The 26,136-nt window shown below is 49.3% G+C and overlaps 1 protein-coding gene across 1 annotated transcript in view; it reads right to left on the reverse strand.

Annotated features, from left to right (window-relative positions):
- Positions 1-15,222: 15,222 nt before the first annotated feature.
- The window catches only part of LOC147121822 (tRNA-splicing endonuclease subunit Sen15-like), a 34,640-nt gene continuing 23,726 nt past the window's right edge, over positions 15,223-26,136 (reverse strand). The window contains exon 3 of the mRNA XM_085982329.1: positions 15,223-15,398. Coding sequence (XP_085838455.1) covers positions 15,259-15,398 — 140 coding nt within the window. The 3' untranslated portion in view covers positions 15,223-15,258. The remainder of the gene's footprint in view (positions 15,399-26,136) is intronic.

Genomic DNA, 26,136 nt, shown 5'->3' on the forward strand with positions numbered 1-26,136 from the left:
CGCGATTTCCCGAGGCTCTCCCCCCCCGCCCACCCCCCCCCGCGATTTCCCGAGGCTCTCTCCCCCCCGCCCCCCGCGATTTCACGAGGCTCTCCCCCCCAGCGATTTCCCGAGGCTCTCCCCCCCCCGCGATTTCCCGAGGCTCTCCCCCCCCCGGCCCCCGCGATTTCCCGAGGCTCTCTCCCCCCCCACGATTTCCCGAGGCTCTCCCCCCCCCGCGATTTCCCCGAGGCTCCCCCCCGCGATTTCCCGAGGCTCTCCCCCCCCGCGATTCCCGAGGCTTCTCCCCCCCCGCGCTTCCCCCCCCGCGATTCCCGAGGCCTCCCCCCCCACCAGCGATTTCCCGAGGGCTCTCTCCCCCCCCCGCCCCCCGCGATTTCCCGAGGCCCCGCTCCCCCCCGCGATTTCCCGAGGCTCTCCCCCCCGCGATTTCCCGAGGCCTCCACCCCCCCCCGCGATTTCCCGAGGCTCTCTCCACCCCCGCCCCCGCGATTTCCCGAGGCTCTCCCCCCCGCGATTCCCGAGGCTCTCCCCCCCGCGATTTCCCGAGGCTCTCCCCCCCCCCGCGATTTCCCGAGGCTCTCCCCCCCCGCGATTTCCCGAGGCTCTCCCCCCCGTCGCGATTTCCCGAGGCTCTCCCCCCCGCGATTTCCCGAGGCTCTCCCCCCGCCCGCGATTTCCCCGAGGCTCTCCCCCCCCGCGATTTCCCGAGGCTCTCCCTCCCCCCGCGATTTCCCGAGGCTCTCCCCCCGCGATTTCCCGAGGCTCTCCCCCCCCCCGCGATTTCCCGAGGCTCTCTCCACCCCGCCCCCCGCGATTTCCCGAGGCTCTCCCCCCCCCCGCGATTTCCCCGAGGCTCTCCCCCTGCGCGATTTCCCGAGGCTCTCCCCCCCCCCGCGATTTCCCGAGGCTCTCCCCCCCCCGCGATTTCCCGAGACTCTCTCCCCCCCTGCCCCCCCGCGATTTCCCGAGGCTCTCCCCCCCGCGATTTCCCGAGGCTCTCCCCCCCCCGCGATTTCCCGAGGCTCTCCCCCCCGCGATTTCCCGAGGCTCTCTCCCCACCCCCCCCCGGCCCCCCGCGATTTCCCGAGGCTCTCCCCCCCGCGATTTCCCGAGGCTCTCCCCCCCCGCGATTTCCCGAGGCTCTCTCCCCCCCCCCCGCCCCCCGCGATTTCCCGAGGCTCTCCCCCCCCGCGATTTCCCGAGGCTCTCTCCCCCCCTGCGATTTCCCGAGGCTCTCTCCCCCCCGCGATTTCCCGAGGCTCTCCCCCCCGCGATTTCCCGAGGCTCTCCCCCCCGCGATTCCCGAGGCTCTCTCCCCCCCCGCGATTTCACGAGGCTCTCCCCCCCGCGATTTCCCGAGGCTCTCCCCCCCGCGATTTCCCGAGGCTCTCTCCGCCCCCCGCGATTTCCCGAGGCTCGCACCCCCCGCGATCTCACGAGGCTGTGTGCTGGCGTCACGGGGGCCGTGCGCATGCGTGCCGGCGTCAAGGCGGCTGCGCAACGGCCGTGCGCATGCGTGGTTGCCGTTTTAAAAAAAAGCCAGAGCGGGCTCTCGCGGGCGGGCGGCGCATGCGCGGTCAGTGCCAGCACCGCGAGGCGGCCCGCGGGGAGTAGGCAGGGAAACCCCGCGGGCTGGCGGCCGTTAGAGCGGGGAGTAGGCAGGGAAACCCCGCGGGCTGGCAGCCGTTAGAACGGCTCACTTCGGGCCCCGCCACCGTCAAACCTGAGAGGGGAAGTAGAGAGAGACAGAGAGGGAAGAGGAGAAGGAGAGAGAGGGAAGAGGAGAAGGAGAGAGAGGGAAGAGGAGAAGGAGAGAGAGGGAAGAGAGAGAGATAGAGAAATTTTTGGAGCTTCAGGCCTGCCTGCAGCGGGCCTGGAGACCAGCACCGAGTCCCCCCTGCGCGAGGGTGAGGAGGAGGAGGAGGAGAGGGGGGGGGGGTTGCTAAACACAATATAAAACTGAAATAAATTGTTAATTAATTCCCTAACACATAATTCAAATATTTACCTTAGTTCCCTAACACACAGAAAGTGTGGGGGAAAAAATTGTGGAAAATCAAGATGGCGGCCACTCACCTCGGTTCAGAAGGATAAGGCCCGCCCACACACGCACCGATTGGTCGACCGGTCACGTCACCGAAGCGTAGGATTGGTCAATGGTCGAGTCACTCGACACTCAACTGTAGGAAGACCTCGACGTCACACGGTCGCTAATGAGATGCTAATGAGCGGAACGCTGAACGTTTTTGGGATACCGCGGGCGGGATTTTTGTCCGGCCGAAACGTAAATACGCCGATGACCGGTCCGGAATCGCAAGCTTTCTTTTGAGGCGACGCGCGCGTCGGTACGCTCTGTAACTTCCAAACGCATCGAGACCAGGCGGACAGACAGACAGACAGACAGAAGAGCCGCTTTATATATATAGATACAGCACAGAAACAGCCCATTCAACCCAACCAGTCCGACTCGACTCGAGCCTCCTCCCGTCTTTCCTCATCTAACTCTATCAGCATAACCCTCTATTCCCTTCTCCCTCATATGCTTATCTAGCCTCTCCTTAAATTCATCTATACTATTCGCCTCAACCACTCCCTGTGGTAGCGAGTTCCACATTTTTACCACTCTCTGGGTAAAGATGTTTCTTCTGAATTCCCTATTTGATTTCTTGGTGACTACCTCATGTATCTGTAGTCTTTCATTTTCATACAAAATTAGGAATTAATGCTATAGAGCTGTGAGAAGACACAGATTGTTGAGATAGAGATTTGCTGACTCAGACACAGAGGGCTCGAATTTCCAAGCCCAGTGGAGGCGGGTTTGGAGGCAGGAGTGGGGGGAAATTGCAGAATTGGGAGGCACGAACCCTTCCCGCCCCCCCCAACCCGCCTCCATGCCCGTTTCCCAGGAGGCAGGTACCCGACCTGTGCTGGGAGCCGCCTCCCCGAGGCAGGAAGGGGATTAGTGCCAATTAACTGCCTGTTAACAGGTAGTTAACAGGCAGTTTTTGGCCTAATCCCGATTTTTAGCCCTGAAGTGTGGGCTGCCCGACGGCTCCAAACCACGCCAAGTCAGCGAGGTGGACCGTCGGACTGAAGGGCTTGGAGGGTTCGAGATGTCCGGTGTTCAGGTGAGTGATGGGTGCATGAGTGCAGAGGTAAGTGTGTTTGGTGTGTGTAAAGTGTTTAAAGAAGTTTTACTTACCTTTACTTACTAATGCAGGCTTCCTTCCTTCAGGTCTCGGGAGTCCCTCATCTCACCGGCACAGAAAGCAGAATGGCCGCGAGCTGTTAAAAGTTGCAGCATTCTGCTTTCTGTTCTGGAGAGATTTCTAACTGAGTCTGTGGAGAAGGGCTTAAGTTAGAAGTCAGATTGTCAGTGTTTTGACAGCTTCACAAAGCTGTCAAACGCTGATATTTCATCTGTCAAAAGCTCTTGACAGATGAAATGTCAATCCCTGATGTCACCTGTAACCGGGTGTCCCTTAATTGGCCTGCTGAGCCCGCTGGGTGGGCTCAACAAGGTCAATCAAGGGAAAATCGCATGGGTTGGTCACAAATCGATGGAGGTGGGACTACAACCCAAAAAGTGGGAGTCCCACCTCCATCACGTCCTCATTGACAAAAATCCAGCCCAGAGTGTAAACAGCCAGTAAAAGCAACTGCGCAACAGAAAAATTGAGAGATTGGAAATATCTTAATATATTTTGTCACAAGAAATTTATGTTTTCTGAATGTCCACATGCATTATTTTGTTTTAGTGTTACAAATTCTGCCTTAGATACTTCCTCAGATTCAGTGGTGCTGGTCACTCCCATAAGCTATCCTCATGTCTTACATTCAGAGCTGTGCCTGCACTTCCCAGTAGTTAATTGCACCAGAGTGTAACCTGGGGAAGAGAAAAAGATTGGTGAAGTCAAGTGTAGGTCCCTTGCAGTCAGAATCGGGGGAATTTATAATGGGGAACAAAGAAATGGCAGACTGTAATGAAATCTGTTTGTCTTGCCTGTATCCATTTTGCACTCATGTATATTACCCTCCCCCACACGGTGTATAGTTTCACTTCCTCTTTCCTGACTAACCTGGAAGGTTCCAGGTCTTGGCTCTTGGCTCCGCCCCAGACTTCTCTTATTTAATGATCTCAGGATCTGTATGACTCATTCCTGTGAGCCAGTCGGTGTGTTGTGATGTTAGCTCTGATCTTAGTGATTAAAAGCCAACTTGTTAAAGTCTATAACTTCTAGCTTTGTGGTTATTGAAGGCACATCAATTTTAATCACTAAAGAATACTAGGATGGATCGACTCCTAAAACCAGAGCATCTGGACTTGGATCCACATTCTGCTGAAGCATCAAATCAACTTGGACACTGGCTCAAATGCTTCGAACTCTTCGCGAGGGCCTCATCCGCTAGCGAGGTAGATAAACTGAGTCTACTGACTACTCGCGTTAGTCATCGGATTTATTCGTTCATCCGGGACGCCACCTCTTACACGGAGGCCATCACTATCCTGAAGGCCCAATACCAGAGGCCAGTAAACGAAGTGTACGCCAGACATCTGCTGGCTACACGCAGGCAGCGACCTGAGGAATCAATGGACGATTTCTTACAAGGCCTAAAGGACTTGGTCCGGGACTGTAACTGCAAGGCCGTAACGGCCAACGTGTACTCTGACGAATTCGTCCGCGATTCCTTCATCACGGGCCTCAAATCGAATTATATCCGGCAGAGACTGCTGGAGAAGGAGGTCCTGGACTTAAAAAAGGCAGTGGCCACTGCGCGATCGCTGGACGTGGCCCAGAAAAACTCTGACTCTTATTCTTCTGGCCATGCGGCCCTCACCACCTCGTGCGCGCCGAGCGGGCCGCCATCTTGGAATCCGCCATCTTCCCCATCCAGGTCTCAGACCAGCTCTACACCGTCGGAGTCCCCACACAGAAGTTCACCCAGGAGTCCTACTATAGCGGCAATGTCTCGAGGCCCGAAATGCTACTTCTGCGGCCAGGCCAAGCACCCCAGACAACGATGCCCAGCGAAGGACGCTACATGCTTCAAATGTAAGAAAAAGGGGCATTTTAGCAAAGTCTGCAGGAGGAATCCGATTTTTCCAACTCCGTCACCGCCTCGTGCGTGCCGTGCGGGCCGCCATCTTTTCCCGACTCAACGGCCGCCCAGGGCCCAACAGTGGCTTCGATCACAGTGGATCAATCCAGGCCACACCCGTTGACAAAATCCATGATGGACATACAGGTAAATGGGAATTTAACAAAATGTTTAATTGACTGTGGGAGTACCGAGAGTTTTATCCACCCTAGCCTGGTACGGCGGCACTCATTAACGTTAACCCCTACACGGAGCAGAATTGCTATGGCTGCTAAGCCCCACACTTCGGACATTTTGGGCTACTGTGTGGTAACACTGACTGTAAAAGGCACGGACTACAAGGATTTTAAACTCGTGATGCCAGAACTCTGTGTTAATGTAATCTTGGGCCTGGACTTCCAGTGCCACCACGAAAGTGTCACGCTAACATATGGCGGGTCCCAGCCGCCACTCAGTCTGTGGCCTATCAACCTTAAAAATCAGCCCGCCCTCTTTATTCGCTAATCTCGCTCCGAACTGTAGGCCCATAGCGACCAAAAGTAGACGGTACAGTCTGGAAGACAGACACTTTATCAAGGCGGAAGTGGACAGACTCCTGCGGGAAGGCATTATTGAATGCAGTACCAGTCCGTGGCGTGCCCAAGTAGTCATAGTTAAAAATAGCGAAAAGAAACGGATGGTAATTGACTACAGCCAGACTGTTAATATTTATACCCAGCTGGACGCCTACCCTTTACCCCGCATATCAGAAATGGTCAACCAGATTGTGCAATACCGAGTCTTCTCGACTATCGACCTCAAATCCGCGTATCACCAGCTCCCTATTAGAACGGAGCCCATACACCGCCTTTGAGGCGAACGGACGCCTCTACCATTTTCTCAGAGTGCCCTTCGGGGTAACAAATGGGGTCTCGGTCTTCCAACGTGAGATGGACCGCATGGTTGACGAGAATAAACTACAAGCTACCTACCCCTATCTGGACAATGTCACTATCTGCGGGCACAACCAGCAACACCACGATCTAAATCTTGCGAGATTTTTAAAAACTGCCCTAAAGCTGAATCTAACCTACAACGAAGACAAATGTGTCTTCAACACAACCCGTCTCTGTATCCTCGGCTGTGTGGTGGAAGATGGGGTAATTGGACCGGACCCTGACCGATTACGCCCCCTAAAGGAACTGCCCCTGCCACACAATCCCAAAGCTTTAAAAAGGTGCCTGGGATTTTTTTCGTATTATGCCCAATGGGTGCCCAATTACTCTGATAAGGCCCGACCCCTCATTAAATCGACGTCCTTCCCACTATCAGCTGAAGCTCGGGAGGCTTTCACCAGTACTAAACAGGACATTGAAAGGGCTGCAGTGTGTGCAGTGGACGAATGCATTCCCTTTCAAGTCGAAAGCGATGCGTCAGACTTTGCCTTAGCTGCCACCCTCAATCAGGCTGGGAGACCTGTGGCCTTCTTCTCCCGAACCCTTCAGGGACCTGAAATCAGGCACTCTTCTGTCGAGAAGGAGGCACAGGCTATAGTGGAGGCAGTGCGGCACTGGAGACACTACCTAGCCGGCAAACGTTTCACCCTGCTCACCGACCAGCGGTCAGTGGCTTTCATGTTTAATAACAAAGGGGGAAAATCAAGAATGACAAAATACTCAGGTGGAGGATCGAACTATCGACGTTCGACTATGATATTATGTACAGGCCGGGAGCCATTAATGAACCCCCAGACGCCCTATCGCGGGGAATGTGTGCCAGCATTCATACGGACAAATTACAGGGTCTCCACAACGACCTGTCACCCAGGGGTCACCCGACTATACCATTTTATAAAGTCCCGCAATCTGCCCCACTCCATCGAGGAGGTCAGGGCAATGACCAGAGCCTGCCGCATCTGTGCAGAATGCAAGCCTCGTTTCTACAGGCCTGACCGTGCACACCTTATCAAAGCCACACGGCCATTCGAGCGCCTAAGTCTGGACTTCAAGAGACCCCTTCCCTCTGCCGACCGTAACGTATACTTCCTCAATATCATCGATGAATATTCCCGCTTCCCCTTCGCCATTCCCTGCCCAGACATGACCAGTGCCACGGTCATCAAGTGTCTCGGTAATCTATTCTGCATGTTTGGCATGCCGAACTACATACACAGCGATAGGGGGACGTCATTTATGAGTGACGAACTGCGCCAGTTCTTGCTCTCAAAGGGGATAGCCACTAGCAGAACCACTAGCTACAACCCCCGGGGTAATGGGCAAGTGGAAAGGGAGAATGCTACCGTTTGGAAGGCTGTCACGTTAGCCTTAAAGTCAAAAGGCCTTCCGACCTCCCGCTGGCAGGAAGTCCTCCCAGACGTGCTCCACTCCATAAGGTCTCTGTTATGTACAGCCACTAACGCTACCCCTCACGAAAAGATGTTCGTTTTCCCCCGGAAATCCACCTCGGGCATATCTCTACCCGCGTGGCTGACGTCTCCGGGGACAGTACTATTGCGGAAGCACGTGAGAGGCCATAAAACGGACCCCCTTGTGGAAAAGGTACAGCTCCTCCATGCAAACCCTCAGTACGCCTATATCGAATACTCTGACGGGCGAGAGGACACTGTTTCCATAAAAGACCTCGCTCCCTCGGGGAGCGGAGAGAACGATGAGAGACTACCCGAGGAAGACCTACACCAAAAAGAGACAGGACGCTCAGAGGTATCAATACCCAACTTTAACCTGGAGGACACTGCAGATAACCTGGAAGACACTGCGGAGGCCCGGACAGCGGAGGAACGGACAGCGGAGGAACCAGAATCCACTCCCCTAGAGGCACCCCAACCGGCTTTGCGCTGATCACTGAGAACCGCAAAGCCTCCTGACAGACTCACTTATACCAACTTTTAAGAAACATCACCCCGATGAACTAAATCTACAGAAGGGGTGAATGTAATGAAATCTGTTTGTCTTGCCTGTATCCGTTTTGCACTCATGTATATTACCCTCCCCCACACGGTGTATAGTTTCACTTCCTCTTTCCTGACTAACCTGGAAGGTTCCAGGTCTTGGCTCTGCCCCTGACTTCTCTTACTTAAAGATCTCAGGATCTGTATGACTCATTCCTGTGAGCCAGTCGGTGTGTTGAGATGTTAGCTCTGATCTTAGTGATTAAAAGCCAACTTGTTAAAGTCTATAACTTCTAGCTTTGTGGTTATTGAAGGCACATCACAGACCAACTAAATACATATTTTGGTTCTGTCTTCACAAAGGAGGACACAAATAACCTCCCAGAGATGCCAGGGAACATAGGGTCTGATGAAAGGGTGGAACTGAAAGAAATCAGTATTTGTAGGGAAATGGTGTTAGGAAAATTGATGGGACTGAAGGTTGATATATCCCCAGGGCCTGATAATCTACATCCCAGGGTACTTAAGGAAGTGGCCCTAGAAATAGTAGATGCATTGCTGGTCATCTTCCAGGACTCGATAGACTCTGGAACGGTACCCATGGATTGGCGGATAGCTAATGTTACCCCACTATTCAAAAAAGGTGGTAGAGAAAAGGCGGGGAATTATAGACCGGTAAGCTTGACATCGGTAGTGGGGAAAATGCTAGAGTCCATTATAAAAGATGTAATAGCAGAGCACTTGGAAAGCAGTGACTGGATCGGACAAAGTCAACATGGATTTATAAAAGGTAAATCGTGCTTGACTAATCTACTGGAATTTTTTGAGGATGTAACTGGTAAAATAGATAAGGGAGAACCAGTGGATGTGGTGTATTTGGGCTTTCAGAAGGCTTTCGATAAGGTCCCGCATAAGAGATTAGCGTGCAAAATTAAGGCACATGGGATTGGGGGCAAGGTATTGACTTGGATAGAGAACTGGTTGGCGGACAGAAAGCAAAGAGTTGGAATAAACGGGTCGTTTTCCGAGTGGCAGGCAGTGACTAGTGGGGTACCGCAAGGATCGGTCCTAGGACCCCAGCTGTTCACAATATATATTAATGATCTGGACGAGGGAATTGGATGTAATATCTCCAAATTTGCAGGCGACACAAAGCTGGGGGGGAGGGTATGCTGTGAGGAGGATGTCGTGAAACTCCAGCACGATTTGGACAGGTTGGGTGATTGGGCAGAAACATGGCAAATGCACTATAATGTGGATAAATGTGAGGTTATCCACTTTGGTGGCAAAAACAGGAAGGCAGATTATTATTTGAATGGTAATAGTTTGGGAGAAGGGGAAGTGCAAAGAGACCTGGGTGTTCTTGTACACCAGTCGCTGAAGGTAAGCATGCAGGTGCAGCAGACGGTTAAGAAGGCAAATGGTATGTTGGCCTTCGTAGCAAGAGGGTTCGAGTACAAGAACAAGGATGTCTTGCTACAGTTGTACAGGGCCTTGGTGAGACCACACATTGAGTATTGTGTGCAGTTTTTGTCGCCTTACCTGAGGAAGGACGTTCTTGCCATGGAAGGAGTGCAGTGAAGATTCACCAGGCTGATACCTGGGATGGCAGGAATGACGTATGAGGAGAGATTGGGTCGATTGGGCTTATACTCACTGGAGTTTAGAAGATTGAGAGGGGATCTCATCGAAACCTATAAAATTCTGTCAGGCCTGGACAGACTAGATGCAGGAAGGATGTTTCTGATGGCCGGGGAGTCCAGAACGGTGGCATAGTGGTTAGCACTATTGCCTCACAGCGCCAGGGACCCGGGTTCGAATCCGGCCTCGGGTGACTGTGCAAACTCCACACAGACATTCTCCCCGTGTTTGCGTGGGTTTCCTCCGGGTGCTCCGGTTTCCTCCCACAGTCCAAAGATGTGCAGGTTAGGTTGATTGGCTATGATAAATTGACCCTTAGTGTTAGGGGGATTAAATACGTGGGGTTACGGGGATAGGGTGGGATATGTGTTGGTGTAGGGGTTACGGGGATTGGGTGGGATATGTGTCGGTGCAGGCTCGATGGGCCGAAATGGCCTCTATCTGTACTGTGGGGTTTCTGTGATTTCTGTGAGAACCAGGGATCATAGTCAAAGGATAAGGGGTAAGCCATTTAGGACTGAAATGAGGAGGAATTTCTTCACCCAGAGAGTGGTGAACCTGTGGAATTCTCTGCCACAGTGGGCAGTGGAGGCCAGTTCATTAAGTATATTCAAGAAAGAGTTGGATATATTTCTTAAGGCTAAAGGGATCAAGGGATATGGGGAGAAGGCAGGGACCGGGTACTGAATTTGGATGATCAGCCATGATCTCATTGAATGGCGGAGAAGGCTCGAAGGGCCGAATGGCCTACTCCTGCTCCTATCTTCTATGTATCTATGTATGTAACAGCAGCACTCCTTCGTGATCTGAATTGAACACTATCATAAACATTTTAATCAAACTCATCTGGCGGGAAACCCACGGGACCGGGTGGAATGCCGGTTTTACACTCTGCCCAATATTATTCTCCATTGACTTCAGTGGAGAGTAAAATCCGGCGGGGAGTAAAAACAGCGTTGCACCTGAACCAGTCAGTTTTCCGATGGGTGAGTTAGGTTAAAATTGCCCCATGTCTTTCACGGGCAGTTCTTCAGCCTGTAGGTGTACTGAAAACACACTAGAAAGGCTAGGTCAGATACAAATCGTTAAGCTGCTTTATTTCACAGAAAGCAAGTGAATGTACAAAGTGATTATTATAACCAAAACTCATTTTCTTACTTCACTTCAAGCCCCTCCTCATGAGCAACAAAGAATAAATCATGCCACACCATCCACGTTAGTGGGCTAATTTAACTTCTCCTGGTCAGCCTCCCGGTTCTGACCAGTTGAGTGAGTTTTCCCTTGCTAGCCCACTCTTTTCCTGGAACCTAGACTTTGTCCATGGTGGGTTTTTTTTTATGTCCTCCGAGTCAACAGGAAGTCAGGAGGCTCGTCTTCCAACCCCACCCATGTCCAGGACAGATAAACTGCCCATTAAACTGGCATCACCCTCGCAAGAGCGGGATTTCTGGCAGACAAGCCCCACTGAGGTAAAGCAAAGATTACAACATACCATGTGTGAACTCATGCTGAAATCGTCGCAATTAGTTAACATCTTATCAATTTTCTTGACCTGCTAAAGATAACTATTTCAATGGCTGGCCCATTCTCCTTATCATTCAAATGCCCCAGTCTTTTCCTCTGTTTCTAAAAAAAAACTGCTGGCATTTTGTACATTAGAATCTTAGAATTTTGGATTTGACTTCATATTAAAACTCAAACTAAGAATCCGTCACAAGTAGAATAGAAAGCACGACACTTGTATTATTATTCTGTATTCAGAGTTAACACTGAATTACAGCATTAAAACAGCAGACGCTTCAACACAAGACTAGTCTACTCCTCAATTAAAAGCCTATTACTCAAATTATCTCGTAATTTAATTTGAGCACTAAATTCTCACTTTGCTGTTATTTATGATGCTTACTTCAATTTTTAAGTGCAAAAAACACTTCACATTATCAAGAGTAGACTGTAGCTTGAAGTACCCAAAACCCGACATCACGTTTTCAGAACTTAATACTATCCTTGAGCGTTTTTTCCCTATCCATAATGGAAGGACAAGAAAGGTAGACAAAGTTTGGGTGTTCAGTTTAAATTCCACTTCAAAATTAGGTATTTTGGCATTTGCACTGAAACTGCCATTTCACCCTTGCCGTTTTCTCTCTCTCTCTCCCTCATGAAGGCACTGGCTCAGGCTAAGAAACAATTCCACAGATGCTGTCAAAACTTCAGTACTGTACCTGTCCCAACTGGCCATTGCACACGTGGTCCATGACTGAATGTCACCAAGCTCTTTGACTGTGACGAGCAGCACAGCCAAGCCAAATACTGCCTTCACTTGACATCTGCAAGTGTGAAATTTCCAACAATTCAACGGATAGCAATCAGGAGCAGCAACCCCAGCTGATTTCCTCCTCACCCCCCTCTAGCCCAGGGAGGGGAACACGGGGGCCGATTGTAGCACTTTCACCAGCGGACGAGGGCTCAAACCTGGGGCTTTCTTGATCTGTGAGGCTCATGAACACACCAAAATGTGCATTCACTAACTCAACCATCAGGGAAGCTGCTGTTAGCTCTGATTTTGACTATTTTCAGCTATTAGTCCCTCACTCTTTCATTATTCCATTGATAATGTGCTGACAGTACAGCAGTTTCATATCTGAACACCACAAACCCAGTTCTCCCAAAACCACACAAAATTATGTTTTTGTATAATTATATACATGCAGAACATTTATGCAAAGTAAGCAGAATACAGCTCCGCACTTACTTACTAATTTGAGTTTTGGTGTACAGTACAAAAGTTTGTCCATTAGAAAATGAGTTTAACAATGCAATTAAATAGCAATTGTGGGTTTCTTGTATATCTGGCAAAACATCAGTTTTCCTTATAATTGCAAAATACTGCGGATGCTGGAAATCTGAAATAACAACAGAAAATGCTGGAAATACTCAGCAGGCCAGGCAGCATCTGTGGAGAGAGAAACAGAGTTAACGTTTTGGGTCTGGGACCCTTCATCAGAACTGGAAAAAGCTGGAGATGTAACAGATATTAAGCAGGTGCAGAGACGGGGGTGGGGGGGGGGAGGAAGAAATAGAAAGAACATCCTGTACTTTTGTAAGAGGCAGGAAAGATAAAATGTTGCAAATGGGAATGGCAAAAATCATACAACATGAAAAATGGGGGCAGGGATAATTATCTGAAATTGTTGAACTCAATGTTGAGTCCGGCAGTCTGCAAAGTGCCCAATCGAAAGATGAGGTGCTGTTCCTCGAGCTTACGTTGAGTTTCATTGGAACAATGCAATAGCCCGAGGACAGAGAGATCAGAGTGGGAATGAAGCGGTGAATTAAAGTGACAGGCGACCGGAAGCTCAGGGTCACCCGTACGGACTGAACGGAGGTGTTCCGCAAAGCAGTCACCCAATCTGCGTTTGGTCTCCCCAATGTAGAGGAGACCGCATCGTGAGCAGCGAATACAGTATATTAAATTGCAAGAAGTACAAGTAAATCGCTGTTTCACCTGGAAGGGGTGTTTGGGGCCCTGGACAGTGGGAAGGGAGGAGGTAAAAGGGCATGTGTTGCATCTCCTGCGCTTGCACGGGAAGGTGCCAGGTGAAGGAGCAGGGCTGTTGGGGGTACCCTCCCTCCCAGAACCACGATAGGGTTCCCCTTGTCCTCACCTTTCACCCCACCAGCCTCCACATTCAATGGATCATCCTCCGCCATTTCCGCCACCTCCAACGTGATCCCACCACCAAACACATCTTCCCCTCACCTCCACTTTCAGCATTCTGAAGGGACCGCTCCCTCCGCGACACCCTGGTCCACTCCTCAATTGCCCCCAACAGCCCTGCTCCTTCACCTGGCACCTTCCCGTGCAAGCGCAGGAGATGCAACACATGCCCTTTTACCTCCTCCCTTCCCACTGTCCAGGGCCCCAAACACCCCTTCCAGGTGAAACAGCGATTTACTTGTACTTCTTGCAATTTAATATACTGTATTCGCTGCTCACGATGCGGTCTCCTCTACATTGGGGAGACCAAACGCAGATTGGGCGACTGCTTTGCGGAACACCTCCGTTCAGTCCGTACGGGTGACCCCGAGCTTCCGGTCGCCTGTCACTTTAATTCACCGCTTCACTCCCACTCTGATCTCTTTGTCCTCGGGCTATTGCATTGTTCCAATGAAGCTCAACGTAAGCTCGAGGAACAGCACCTCATCTTTCGATTGGGCACTTTGCAGTCTGCCGGACTCAACATTGAGTTCAACAATTTCAGATAATTATCCCTGCCCCCATTTTTCATGTAGTATGATTTTTGCCATTCCCATTTGCAACATTTTATCTTTCCTGCCTCTTACAAAAGCACAGGATGTTCTTTCAATTCCTTCCTCCCCTCCTAACCCCCCTCCCCCTGTCTCTGCACCTGCTTAATATCTGTTACATCTCCAGCTTTTTCCAGTTCTGATGAAGGGTCCCAGACCTGAAACGTTAACTCTATTTCTCTCTCCACAGATGCTGCCTGGCCTGCTGAGTATTTCCAGCATTTTCTGTTGTTATTTCATTAGTTTTCCTTACCTTTTAAGCTCAATAAACCTTTTGACTAGAGACCGTTCACTGTGACTCCCTTATCAATGCGATAAGAACTGGCTAGCTTGGCTGATAGTGAAACGGTTTCTACCGAGATTTTTTTTGGTAGAGGACTACTGTTCATGTTAATAATAAAGTTCAATTCACATCATGTTTATTTTATCCTGCTAAAACATTAGGGAAATAGGATGCCAGTTAAAAATGTGATCTTCCCTGCCAAAAACAAGTGTCCACACTGACCAATTCCAAAGTCCGGTAAAATCACTGGGTAACTTTTACTTCAGGCGCGGGCGGAAAACTGACAGCTGCGGATTGGCAACCTTCAACGGAAATGAAAAGCGGGCGTGGTGTACAGCGAGCAATCGATCCGTGACTGTCAGTTTTCCTCCTGCACCCCCATGTGAAAAATTACCCCCATTAGTACAGTTTTCCAAACTTTTCATTGAGCTAAAGTTACCTGTTTCAACACCATTCTGAATCCTCCAGGAAGAATGAAAGGTACAAAGAGGCAACAAAGAGGAACATACAGCACATGGTTCGGACTGATGAGCTGAAATGGATAACCAAAGTTTGTACGGATATCGATCAAGTTGCCAGACAGAGGAACGATCAGATAACACTTTGATATATTTACCGGCCAACAAAGAAATTCAGAACACGTCGTGCAATTGCAAGGATAAAAGGTCTCACAACTTCAGCTCTGTCTCTGATGCTGCAACATGAAGCGATACATGGAGAAGATCCTTTCATCGGAACAGAGTTCTTTTCCGTTCTGACAAAAGGTCATCGACTTGAAACGTGAACTCTGTTTCTCTCTCCACAGATGCTGCCTGACCTGCTGAGTGTTACCAGCATTTTCTGTTTTTACCGCAGTATCAGTAAGTTATTTGACACAGACAGCTGTACAATACATATGAAGCAAACAGGTGACCATCCATAAATTACTGTAAAATACAAATATCAAAACACACAGTAATCTGGAATGGTTCTCCCCCCCCCCCCCCATCAAATTCACAGGGAAATGCACGAATAGCCCTGGCTTCAGAGCAAGCCCTCACCTTTCGTGACTCAGTGACATATGAACAGGCACTGGCACCACCACTTCCACTTCCTCCTGCTCTCCTGGACAACCCTGTAGATAGACCAACTGAAGCTCTTCTGATCCTTTGTACGTCACATCCTTCCAGTTCCTGGCTTCAAAAGCACAAGAAACTAGTTAGCTTAAAAACAAAAACAGGAATCACCTGTTCCTCACAATAAAACCTTTTAATAAAGGGAAATGCAAAAACAATAATGTTCTACTTTTTGCATATGATGCCAGCATCAAAGCCAGCTGCAAGATAAAGCTCCCTCTAATCTGCTTTAACATTGAGCCTCAAGTCCAGCCTTGAAAAAGCTCAATTTTACTTTAGCACTTATATCATTTCCATTTCAAACATCAGCCACACTGCATCCCCAAAGGAGAACATCAGTTTAGTGCAAATTATGGACAGTTTTGTGCTCACCAAAGATTGCATTATCAGAAGGAGGGAATATCTGTCAGGGGTGAATTCAGAAACCCAATCATTAAGAGGTAGATGGCTACAAAATTTAAGGTTTAAAATGCAAATTCAAAAGCCAACTTAATGCAATACTAAAATGTTACATGTTTAACAAAGCTCATTTCAAAACTCAACTTGTTATTTAATGCAGGTGCTCAGTACAACAGAGTTCACCCATTGCCAAATCAAGATATTCATAGAGGAACAGGAGCAGGCCATTCAGCCCCGAGACCTTGCTCCACCATTCAATTAGATCAGGGCTGATCAGTACATCAATTCCATTTACACTCCTTAGCTCCGTATCCCTTGATACCCTTACCTTACAAAAATCAATCGATTTCAGTCTTGAAAGCTTCAATTGACCCAGCATTCACAGCTTTTGGGGGAGAGAATTCCAGATTTCTACTACCCTTGTGTGTGAAAAAGTGCTTCCTGATTTCTCTCCTAAATGGCCTGGCTCTAATTTTAAGATCATGCCCCCTCGTTCTTGATTCCCCCCTCCCCCCCAACCAGAGGAAATCGTTTCTCTGTATCTACAGGACTGGGAACTAAATATTCCTGGATACAAGGGCCCTGATTTTCTGGCTGCCGTCGGGTGGCTTTTCATACGGCCGGGGGCCGAAAATCGGCGAAAAAGCGGGTCGGGACCCCCCCGCCTGATTCCCCGCCCCTTCCGACTGCCGTTTCCACGCGCCCCGCTTCAGTCCCAGCCGCCGCTGGCGGGACTGGTCGTCGGAGCACTAACAAGCAATTATCTGCTTGTTGAAGTGGATTTTCCCGTGCCGTTGCGACTTTGGGGCTTTCCCCACCTGAAACCCGCCTGCGGGGAACCCTGCTGCTGAGAGCTGGCATGAAAACAGCTGGCTTGCTTGCTTGCAGCAGCAGGTCGCTGAGGGCTGAAGAGATTTAAATAGGCAGCATTTGCAGGCTGCAGGACCTTGCTGATCAAGGCTTGGGGGAACTTTTTGAAGCCTTAGGAGCAGCTGCAGAAAGTTGGAGCCTCACACACTTCTCCAGTGTGAGCTCCTGGGAAGCCCCTCTCACCACCCTAACTCAGCGCCCCCTCAACGGAGGCATCTGCCAGAAGCATGGGAGGCCTTTGGGACGTTCCCTTCCTGGCATTAGAGGATCTCCAACAGCAGAGGCAGCAGCAGCAGAACCAGGAACAGCAGGATGAGCACCAGGAGCACCAGGCTGCTGCTCACTCACCTGAAGCTGCACAGGCCAGAAGGGGCCAGCGCTTGGAAGTGGCTTGAGAGCACCTTGCTGCGCTTTAGGGGGCCAGTGGGACCCGTTTCTGCACTGGCAGTCCTACTCAGGACTTCCATGAAGATCTGGTTTCTCTGTTCAACAGATGGCCAACGCTCCTCAAGAGATGTCATTCTCTTATGAGCACTCACCATGCTTTCCGTACCCTGGCGAGTTATCTCCTGCATGGAGGTTGCCAACCTTTCCTTGGTGATGCATTCATGCGCCAATGACTCCACAAAGGCTCTGCTCATGGTCGCTATGGACTCCTCCATTTGCTCAGCACTCGCAGCGACCCTGGAGACAAAACCTGCCAGAGACTCCTGCATCTGTGCATGGAGATCCATAATAATAATCATAATAATCAACTTTATTGTCATTGTTAGTGCACAAGTGCAGTACAACGAAATGTAGGCTTGCGGCTCCCGAGAGTGTACATTTAGATTAAGACATTTAAACATTCAACATTCATTTGGCTTGTAATACATTAACATAAACATAACCATAATAAAGTGCATTGGCAGATGTGCAGGCTTTAGAGTTTATTTGTGGAGTTCAGTAGGATGACAGCCCTGGGAAAGAAGCTGTTCCTAAATCTGGTCGTTCGGGTGCGAATGCATCTGTAGCGTCTCCCAGATGGCAGGAGGGCGAACAGACTGTGGCTGGGGTGGGTAGGGTCTTTGATGATGGTCCGTGACCTCTGTAAACAGCGTTTCTGGTATATATGCTCTATGGTCGGTAGCCGGGTGCCGGTAATGCGTTGGGCAGTTTTGACTACCCGCTGCAGGGCTTTCCGGTCATAGTAGCTACAGCTGCCATACCATACTGTGATACAGTTCGCCAGGATGCTCTCTATTGTGCAGCGGTAAAAGTTAGAGAGGATCAGGGGTGACAGGTTACATCCCTTCAGCCTCCTTAGGAAATATAGGCGCTGCTGAGCCTTCTTCACCAGAGAGGAGGTATTGAGGGACCAGGAGAGGTCTTCCGTGATGTTCCATCACCTCTTCTCTTGCGGATGGACCCAAAGGCAGAGGGTCGTCATGCAGCACAGCTGAGCTGAGATAGCAGAGTCCTGCGCCCTCCGACGAGGACTCTCCACTGCTGTCCCTGTCTCCAGAATCTGCTGAGGCTCACTTGTGAGCTGTGAAACACCAGGTGACAACACTACTCTATGTCCCGAAGGTCCCCCCGAGGTGTGAGTGTCTGTGCTGGTGCTGGGTGCGCTTACTTCTGCTGACGCTGCGCCCTCAGAGGTTGGAGCTTCCTCTGAGGAGTCTGGCTGCACAGCCTCTTCCTCCTCCACAGTGAGGACGGGGGCTCTGGATGGTACTGTGGGGGAGTAAAGGAAAGAGATAGAGATGTAATGCCAAGGTTCTTCTGGTGACTCCCAGCGAGTTGGCATCTGCTGACACCTGCATCCATGCAGCATTGGTCTCAGTGGGAGGCCTCTTCCTCCCTGACCTAGGGAAGAGGACCTCCCTGTGGGCCCTAACCCCATCCAATAATGCCTGCAGTGAAGCCTCGTCGAATTTGAAGGCAGCTCGGCCTCTGCCGCTGGCAGCAGCTGGTGCAGGCTCCTCTGCCATTGTGCAAGAGTGGTTGAGAAGCCTGCAGAGGTGGAGAAGCTTGCTGGACACTTTGAAAGCACCACGAATGATGACATCATAGTGTGGGGATTTCTGACTCGAATTGGACAATTAGCAAGGCTTCCCACATGCTGGGAATTAATTGGCCACTTGAGGGAAAATTGCGTGGAGCTGGCTGACACTTTTTTATGTGTGTCAGAAACCCCATATTTGGGGAAATCCGACCATTCCCCACACAAGCCGAAAATCGGGGCCAAGGTGTTCAGGAAAGATAGGGAAGGAACAAAAATGAGGTGGGGTGGGAGTATTGATTAAGGAGAATATTACAATGCTGGAGAGAGAGGATGTCCTGGAGGGGTCAAGGACAGAATCTACTTGGTTAGAGTTAAGAAACAACAGAGGTGCCATTACACTGCTAGGTGTATTCTATAGGCCACCAACTAGTGAGAAGGATATAGAGGAGCAGATTTGCAGGGAAATTATAGAGAGGTGCAAGAACTATAGAGTAGTGATAATGGGGGACTTCAACTATCCTAATATAGACTGGGATAGTAATAGTGTAAAGGGCAAAGAGGGGGAAGAATTTCTGAAGTGTGTTCAGGAGAACTTTCTTGATCAGTACGTTTACGGCCCAAAGAGGAAGGAGGCATTGCTGGATCTGGTCCTGGGGAATGAAGTGGGTCAAATGGAGCAAGTGTCAGTAGGGGAACATTTAGGGAACAGTGATCATAGTACCATACGGTTTAGATTTGCTATGGAAAAGTACAGGGTGCAATCTAGAGTAAAAATACTTAATTGGAGGAAGGCCAATTTCAGTGGGTTGAGAATGGATCTGGCCCGGGCAAATTGGAATCAAAGATTGGCAGGCAAAACTGTAATCAAACAATGGGCTGCCTTTAAAGAGGAGATGGTTCGGGTACAGTCGAGGTACATTCCCACAAGGGGGAAAGTCAGGCAACCAAAGTCAGAACTCCCTGGATGACAAAAGAAATAGAGAGTAAGATGAAGCAGAAAAAGGGGGGCGTCAGGTTGCGAATACAAGTGAGAACCAGGCTGAATATAAAAAGTTCAGAGGGGAAATTAAAAAGGAAATAAGAGAGGCAGAGAGTAGGAGAATAAATTGGCAGCTAACATAAAATTGAATCCAAAAGTCTTCCACAGGCATATAAATAGTAAATGGGTAGCAAGAGTAGGGGTGGGGCCGATTAGGGACCAAAATGGAGACCTACACATGGAGGCAGAGGGCATGGCTGAGGTACTAAATGAGTACTTTGCATCTGTCTTTACAAGATGCTGCCAAAGTCACAGTGAAAGAGGAGTTAGTTGAGATACTGGATGGGATAAAAATTGATAAAAAGGAGGTACTAGGAAGGCTGGCTGTATTAAAGTAGATAAGTCATCAGGACCAGATGGGATACATCCCAAGATACTGAGGGAAATAAAAATGGAAATTGCGGCGGTACTGGCCATAATCTTCCAATCCTCCTTAGATACGGGGGGTGGTAAGAACATAAGAAATAGGAGCAGGAGTAGGCCAATTGGCCCCTCGAGCCTGCTCCGCCATTCAATAAGATCATGGCTGATCTGATCCTAACCGCCAATCCACTATGACAGGACTATCTCCTGAATCTAACAGAATTAGACACACGAAACAGGAGCAGGATCAGGCTACACGGCCCCTGGGCCCGCTCCGCTACCCACAGGGCCATGACTGATCCGCACCTAAACTCATGTCCAAATTCCTGCCCGCTCCCCGTAACCCTTAATTCCCTTTTCTTCTAGGAAACTGTCTATTTCTGTTTTAAATTTATGTAATGATGTAGCTTCGACAGCTTTTTGGGGCAGCATATTCCATGGACCTACCACCCTCTGAATGAAGTAGTTCCTCCTCATCTCAGTTTTGAAAGAGCAGCCCCTTATTCTAAGACTATGCCCCCTAGTTCTAGTTTCACCCATCATCGGGAACATCCTCCCCGCATCCACCCGATCCAACCCCTTCACAATCTTATATGTTTCAATAAGATCGCCTCTCATTCTTCTGAACTCCAATGAGTAGAGTCCCAATCTACTCAACCTCTCCTCATATGTCCATCCCCTCATCCCCGGGATTAACCGAGTGAACCTTCTTTGTACTGACTCGAGAGCAAGTATGTCTTTTCTTAAGTATGGACACCAAAACTGTATGCAGTATTCCAGGTGCGGTCTCACCAATACCTTGTACAACTGAAGCAATACCTCCCTATTTTTATATTCTATCCCCCTAGCAATGAAAGCCAACATTCCATTGGCCTTCTTAATCACTTGCTGCACCTGCATACTAACCTTTTGAGTTTCGTGCACCAGGACCCCCAGATCCCTTTGTACTTCAGTACTTTCCAGTTTCTTGCCATTAAGATTATAACTTGCTCTACGATTTTTCCTGCCAAAGTGCATAACCTCACACTTTCCAGTATTGTATTCCATCTGCCAAGTCTCTGCCCACTTACTTAGCCTGTCTATGTCCCCTTGCAGGTTTTTTATGTCCTCCTCTCTCACTACTTTCCCTCCCATCTTAGTATCATCTGCAAACTTTGATATGTTACACTCGGTCCCCTCCTCCAAATCGTTAATATAGATTGTAAAGAGTTGGGGACCCAGCACTGACCCCTGCGGAACACCACTGGTTACTGATTGCCAGTCTGAGAATGAACCATTTATCCCAACTCTCTGCCTTCTGTTAGATAGCCAATCCGCTATCCATGCCAGAATATTACCCCCAATCCCGTGATTTTTTATCTTAAGCAATAATCTTTTGTGTGGCACCTTGTCAAATGCCTTTTGGAAGTCTAAATACACTACGTCCACTGGTTCACCTTTATCCACCCTGTATGTTACTTCCTCAAAGAACTCCAGCAAATTTGTCAAACATGACTTCCCCTTCATAAAACCATGCTGACTTTGTCTTATTAAACTGTGATTATCCAAATGTCCTGTTACTGTCTCCTTAATAATGGACTCCAAAATTTTACCTGCCAGAGGACTGGAGCATTGCAGAAGTTACACCCTTTTTCAAAAAAGGGTGCAAGGATAAACTCAGCAACTACAGGCCAGTCAGTTTAACCTCGGTAGTAGGAAAGCTTTCAGAAATGATAATCCGGGACAAAATTAACAGTCACTTGAACAAGTGTGGATTAATTAAGGAAAGCCAGCATGGATTTGTTAAAGGCAAATCGTGTTTAACTAACTTGATTGAGTTTTTTGATGAGGTAACAGAGAGGGTTGATGAGGGTAATGCGGTTGACGTGGTGTACATAATAGGCTTGCCAGCAAAGTTGAAGTCCGTGGAATAAAAGGGACAGTGGCAGCATGGATACTGTAGTGTACGTACCTTGAAGAAGGAACTATATTCTGCAGCCCCTGTATACTGCAGTACCAGTAGTGACCACCCCTGTATATAAGCCTGTGTAGTAACTTTGTATAGTAGTTCCAGTTTTGTCTCCATTCAGTAAACACCTGTTATAACCAACTTCTGCAGTCCGTGTCTCAATTACACACGGACGTTACATTGGCGACGAACAGATCCGAACTTACCTACAGTTCTGCACTACCTCACGGGGATCCATCCCTGAAGCGAAGTTGTTAGAGGTCGAGGCCAGAAGGAAGAAATCCAAAAAGAAAAAAAAACAAACAGAAGAAACGGGCGTCGACCGTGGGCAACTGCCCTCTGATTCATCGAATTCGAAGATTTGCAGGAGAGGCTGTCGAGAGCTGGGCTTGGTTCTCCAGTCTATGGTGTTCCAGCTAATCGGGCTGGTGGCAGGTAGTACACTGATCCTTCCTGGGCTGCGGCGGGCTACAGCTCGATCGGGTGGCTTTTCAACGGGGCCGATCAGCGTTGTCGGGAAGAGGAGAGAGAGAGAGAGAGGGTGGAGCACACAGGGCGCGGCCGGTGCTACGAAGCCGGGCAGCGTACAGACCCGAGAAGAGGGAGGAAAGTGTCCCATAGGGTCTGCTCTGACGACAGGAACAGTAATTAAAATAAAAGAAATTAGAAGCGCAGAAAGCCGCGAGGAGCTGCAGTTTGCCACGGGGACCGCGGAGAGCGGCGTTGGCAGCAGCGCGGGGGGAAGTGCGCGAAGACCACAGGGCGTCTCCATCAAGGCATAAAAACGCCAGCAACAGCGCTGGCAGCAGCGGAAAAGACAGAAAGCGCGGGAGGCGCCATCTTAATCCAGCGGGGAAGAAGGCAAAGCGCAGGAGGCGCCATTTTGTTCAATCGGGGAAGAAGGCAAAGCGCGGGAGGCGCCATCTTAGATTTCCAAAATGCCGAAGACTGGCAATATCACTGCCTTCGATAATGCAATAGAAGACTGGACCACGTATGTGGAAAGAGTCGAAGTATATTGCAAGGCAAATGAAGTAGCCGATGAGAAAAAGGCATCGGTACTACTAAACTTAATGGGCGCAAGAACGTACGGCCTATTGCGGAACCTGATCACTCCAGTCAAACCGATGGAGAAGAGTTTTAACGAAATTGTTGATATCCTACAGGAACACCTAAATCCTACACCGCTGCTGATAGCAGAAAGATTTAAATTCCACAAGAGAAATCAGCATAAAGATGAGAGCAATGCTGATTACCTCACGGAACTACGCAAGCTATCAAAGCACTGCCAGTTCGGAGCAGGACTGGCAGATACCCTACGGGACAAATTTGTCTGTGGACTCCTGAGTGAAGGAACCCAGAAGAGGTTACTCTCAGAGAAAGAGCCGACGCTAGGTAAGGCTTTCAGCGTGGCAGTATCGTACGAAGCAGCAGCAAGGGGAGCTGCGGAAATATAGCAAAAGCCACAGGAATACGGCACCCATGAAATGACACGGGGATTTGAAAAATGTTATCGCTGCGGCACAACAACCCATGACCAGAAGGACTGCTGGTCTAAGGACAAAACATGCAGGCAATGCGGAAAGATGGGACACATTGCACGAGTTTGCAGGTCCGGGAAGAAGACTGACAACAAAAAGACTACTAAGGAAAAGTACAGGAAAGTACAAAAGATGACGGACAGTAGTTCCGAAGACCAGAAGAGCGATAGTGAATCCGGGAACAAGAGACTAAGTTGTCTCAAACTACACAACGTAATCACAAAAGAGGATCACCAAACCATTTGGGTCACCCTCACGATAGCAGGGTCCCAAGTCAAAATGGAATTGGATACAGGATCAGCCCTGACCGTCATGAATCGACGAGACTACGAGCGGCTATTCTCACACATACCCTTGAAAGACACATCCATTGTCTTGAAGACATATACGGGGCAGAAAGTATACCCCAGAGGGAAAATAAGGCTGCCTGTCGAATACAACGGCAAGGAAATACAGAAATTATATCTGTACATCCTGCAAGATGGTGGACCACCGTTATTGGGACGTGAATGGATCAGAAAGATAAGTTTAGACTGGCACTTCATTCAGGCACTGACTGTGGCTGGTAAAAAGGATGACGACGTCACACCTGGACGATTGTCAAAAATCTTGGCTAATGCTAAAGAGGTGTTTCAACAAGAACTGGGAACTCTTAAAGGCGTAACCGCCTCGATAAAAATAGAAGAGAATGCAATTCCCAAGTTTTTCAAAGCAAGACCGGTACCGTATGCAATTCGCCCAGCCGTCAAGGCAGAGCTGGAGAATCTGGAGAATGCAGGCATGTTAACTAAGGTAGACTGGAGCGAGTGGGCGACACCCATCGTTCCGGTCATGAAGAAAACGTTAAACAATAAGTCGGAGGAGCCAAGGAAGGTTCGCATCTGTGGGGACTTCAAGGTGACTGTGAACCCAGTCCTTCACACAGTACAGTATCCTCTTCCGAGGATAGAAGATATTTTCGCCTCACTATCTGGAGGGAAACGTTTTACCAAAATTGACCTAGCGCAAGCATATTTGCAGATGGAGGTTGAAGAATCCTCTAGGAAATATCTCACGATAAAACACTCACAAAGGTCTTTACCAGTATAATCGACTGGTATTCGGAGTTGCATCAGCTCCGGCTATATGGCAAAGAGCGATGGAACAAGTCCTGCAAGGGATTCCGGGGACTCAGTGTTACTTGGACGACATCCTAGTGACAGGTGAAAATGACAGTGAACACCTTGCCAACCTAGAGCAGGTGCGCACTAGACTAAGAGAACATGGGCTACGAGCCAATCGCCCCAAGTGCGAGTTTTTTAAGAAACAAATATCGTATTGTGGCCACGTGATTGATGAAGAGGGGTTACATAAGTCCCCTGACAAAATTGAAGCGGTAGTTAAGGCTCCAGCACCTGAAAATGTGTCGCAACTGAGGTCATTCCTCGGATTGGTGAATTACTACCATAAGTTTTTGCCGAATTTGTCCACAATTCTGCACCCACTGAACGCCCTGCTACAAACTGGAGTAGCATGGAAATGGAGCGATGAATGTAAGCGGGCCTTTCAGAATTGTAAAGGCCTGATCACTTCAAGAGAAGTATTGGCTCACTACAACCCATCACTACCGATAAGACTGGCGTGTGATGCGTCTCCCTACGGCGTTGGAGCGGTACTGTCACATAAATCCCTTGATGGTTCAGAGGCCGATAGCTTTTGCGTCACGCTCTTTAACTGCAGCCGAGCGTAACTACGCCCAGATTGACAGAGAGGCCCTCAGCCTGGTGTGGGGGGGGTGAAGAAGTTCAATCACTGCCTGCACGGACAGAAATTTACTCTACTAACTGATCATCAACCTGTTGTCTCCATTTTCAACCCTAAGAAGGGCGTCCCGATAATGACAGCACAACGGCTACAGAGGTGGTCCCTTTTCCTAGGGGCACACCAATATGACATCAAGTACAAAGGAACTAAACAGCATGGGAATGCTGATGGATTGTCGCGCCTACCGTTGCCGACGGTGGAAGAAGCACCTGCAGTGGATCCTGTGGAGATATTCCACTCGACCATAGTCGAATGTCTACCTGTGACGAATGCAAACATAGAAAAGGAAACACGAAATGACCCGACACTCTCCAGGGTCTATGATTTAACGGTGAAGGGATGGCCAGCACATGGCGAACCACTGTTGCCAGCATTCTCGCCGAGAAGAGAACAGCTGTCAGTGTGCCGAGGAACCTTGATGTGTGGATCCAGAGTAGTAATTCCACCCAAATTGAAGGATAGACTGCTCAATGAGCTTCATGAGGGTCATCTGGGAGGGGTAAAAATGAAGAACTTAGCCAGAGCGTTTGTGTGGTGGCCGGGAATCGATAGAGAAATCGAAGAGATGACCAAGAGCTGTACAGGATGCCAGAAGATCCAAAACGCCCCACCACAAGCCCCTCTACATCCATGGGAGTGGCCCTCATCTCCATGGCAAAGGGTACACATTGATTTTGCTGGTCCATTTATGAACTCGATGTTTTTAATTGCGGTGGATGCACATTCAAAGTGGCCAGAGGTAATAAAAATGTCCTCAACCACCACAGAAAAAACTATCACAGTCTTACGAACCATATTCACCAGAAATGGGCTGCCTGAACAGATTTGCTCCAACAATGGACCACAGTT

The sequence above is a fragment of the Somniosus microcephalus genome, chromosome 3, assembly GCF_052327205.1.
Source record: "Somniosus microcephalus isolate GS21.2 chromosome 3, FLI_Smic_1.0, whole genome shotgun sequence".
Classification (NCBI taxonomy): Eukaryota; Metazoa; Chordata; class Chondrichthyes; order Squaliformes; family Somniosidae; genus Somniosus; species Somniosus microcephalus.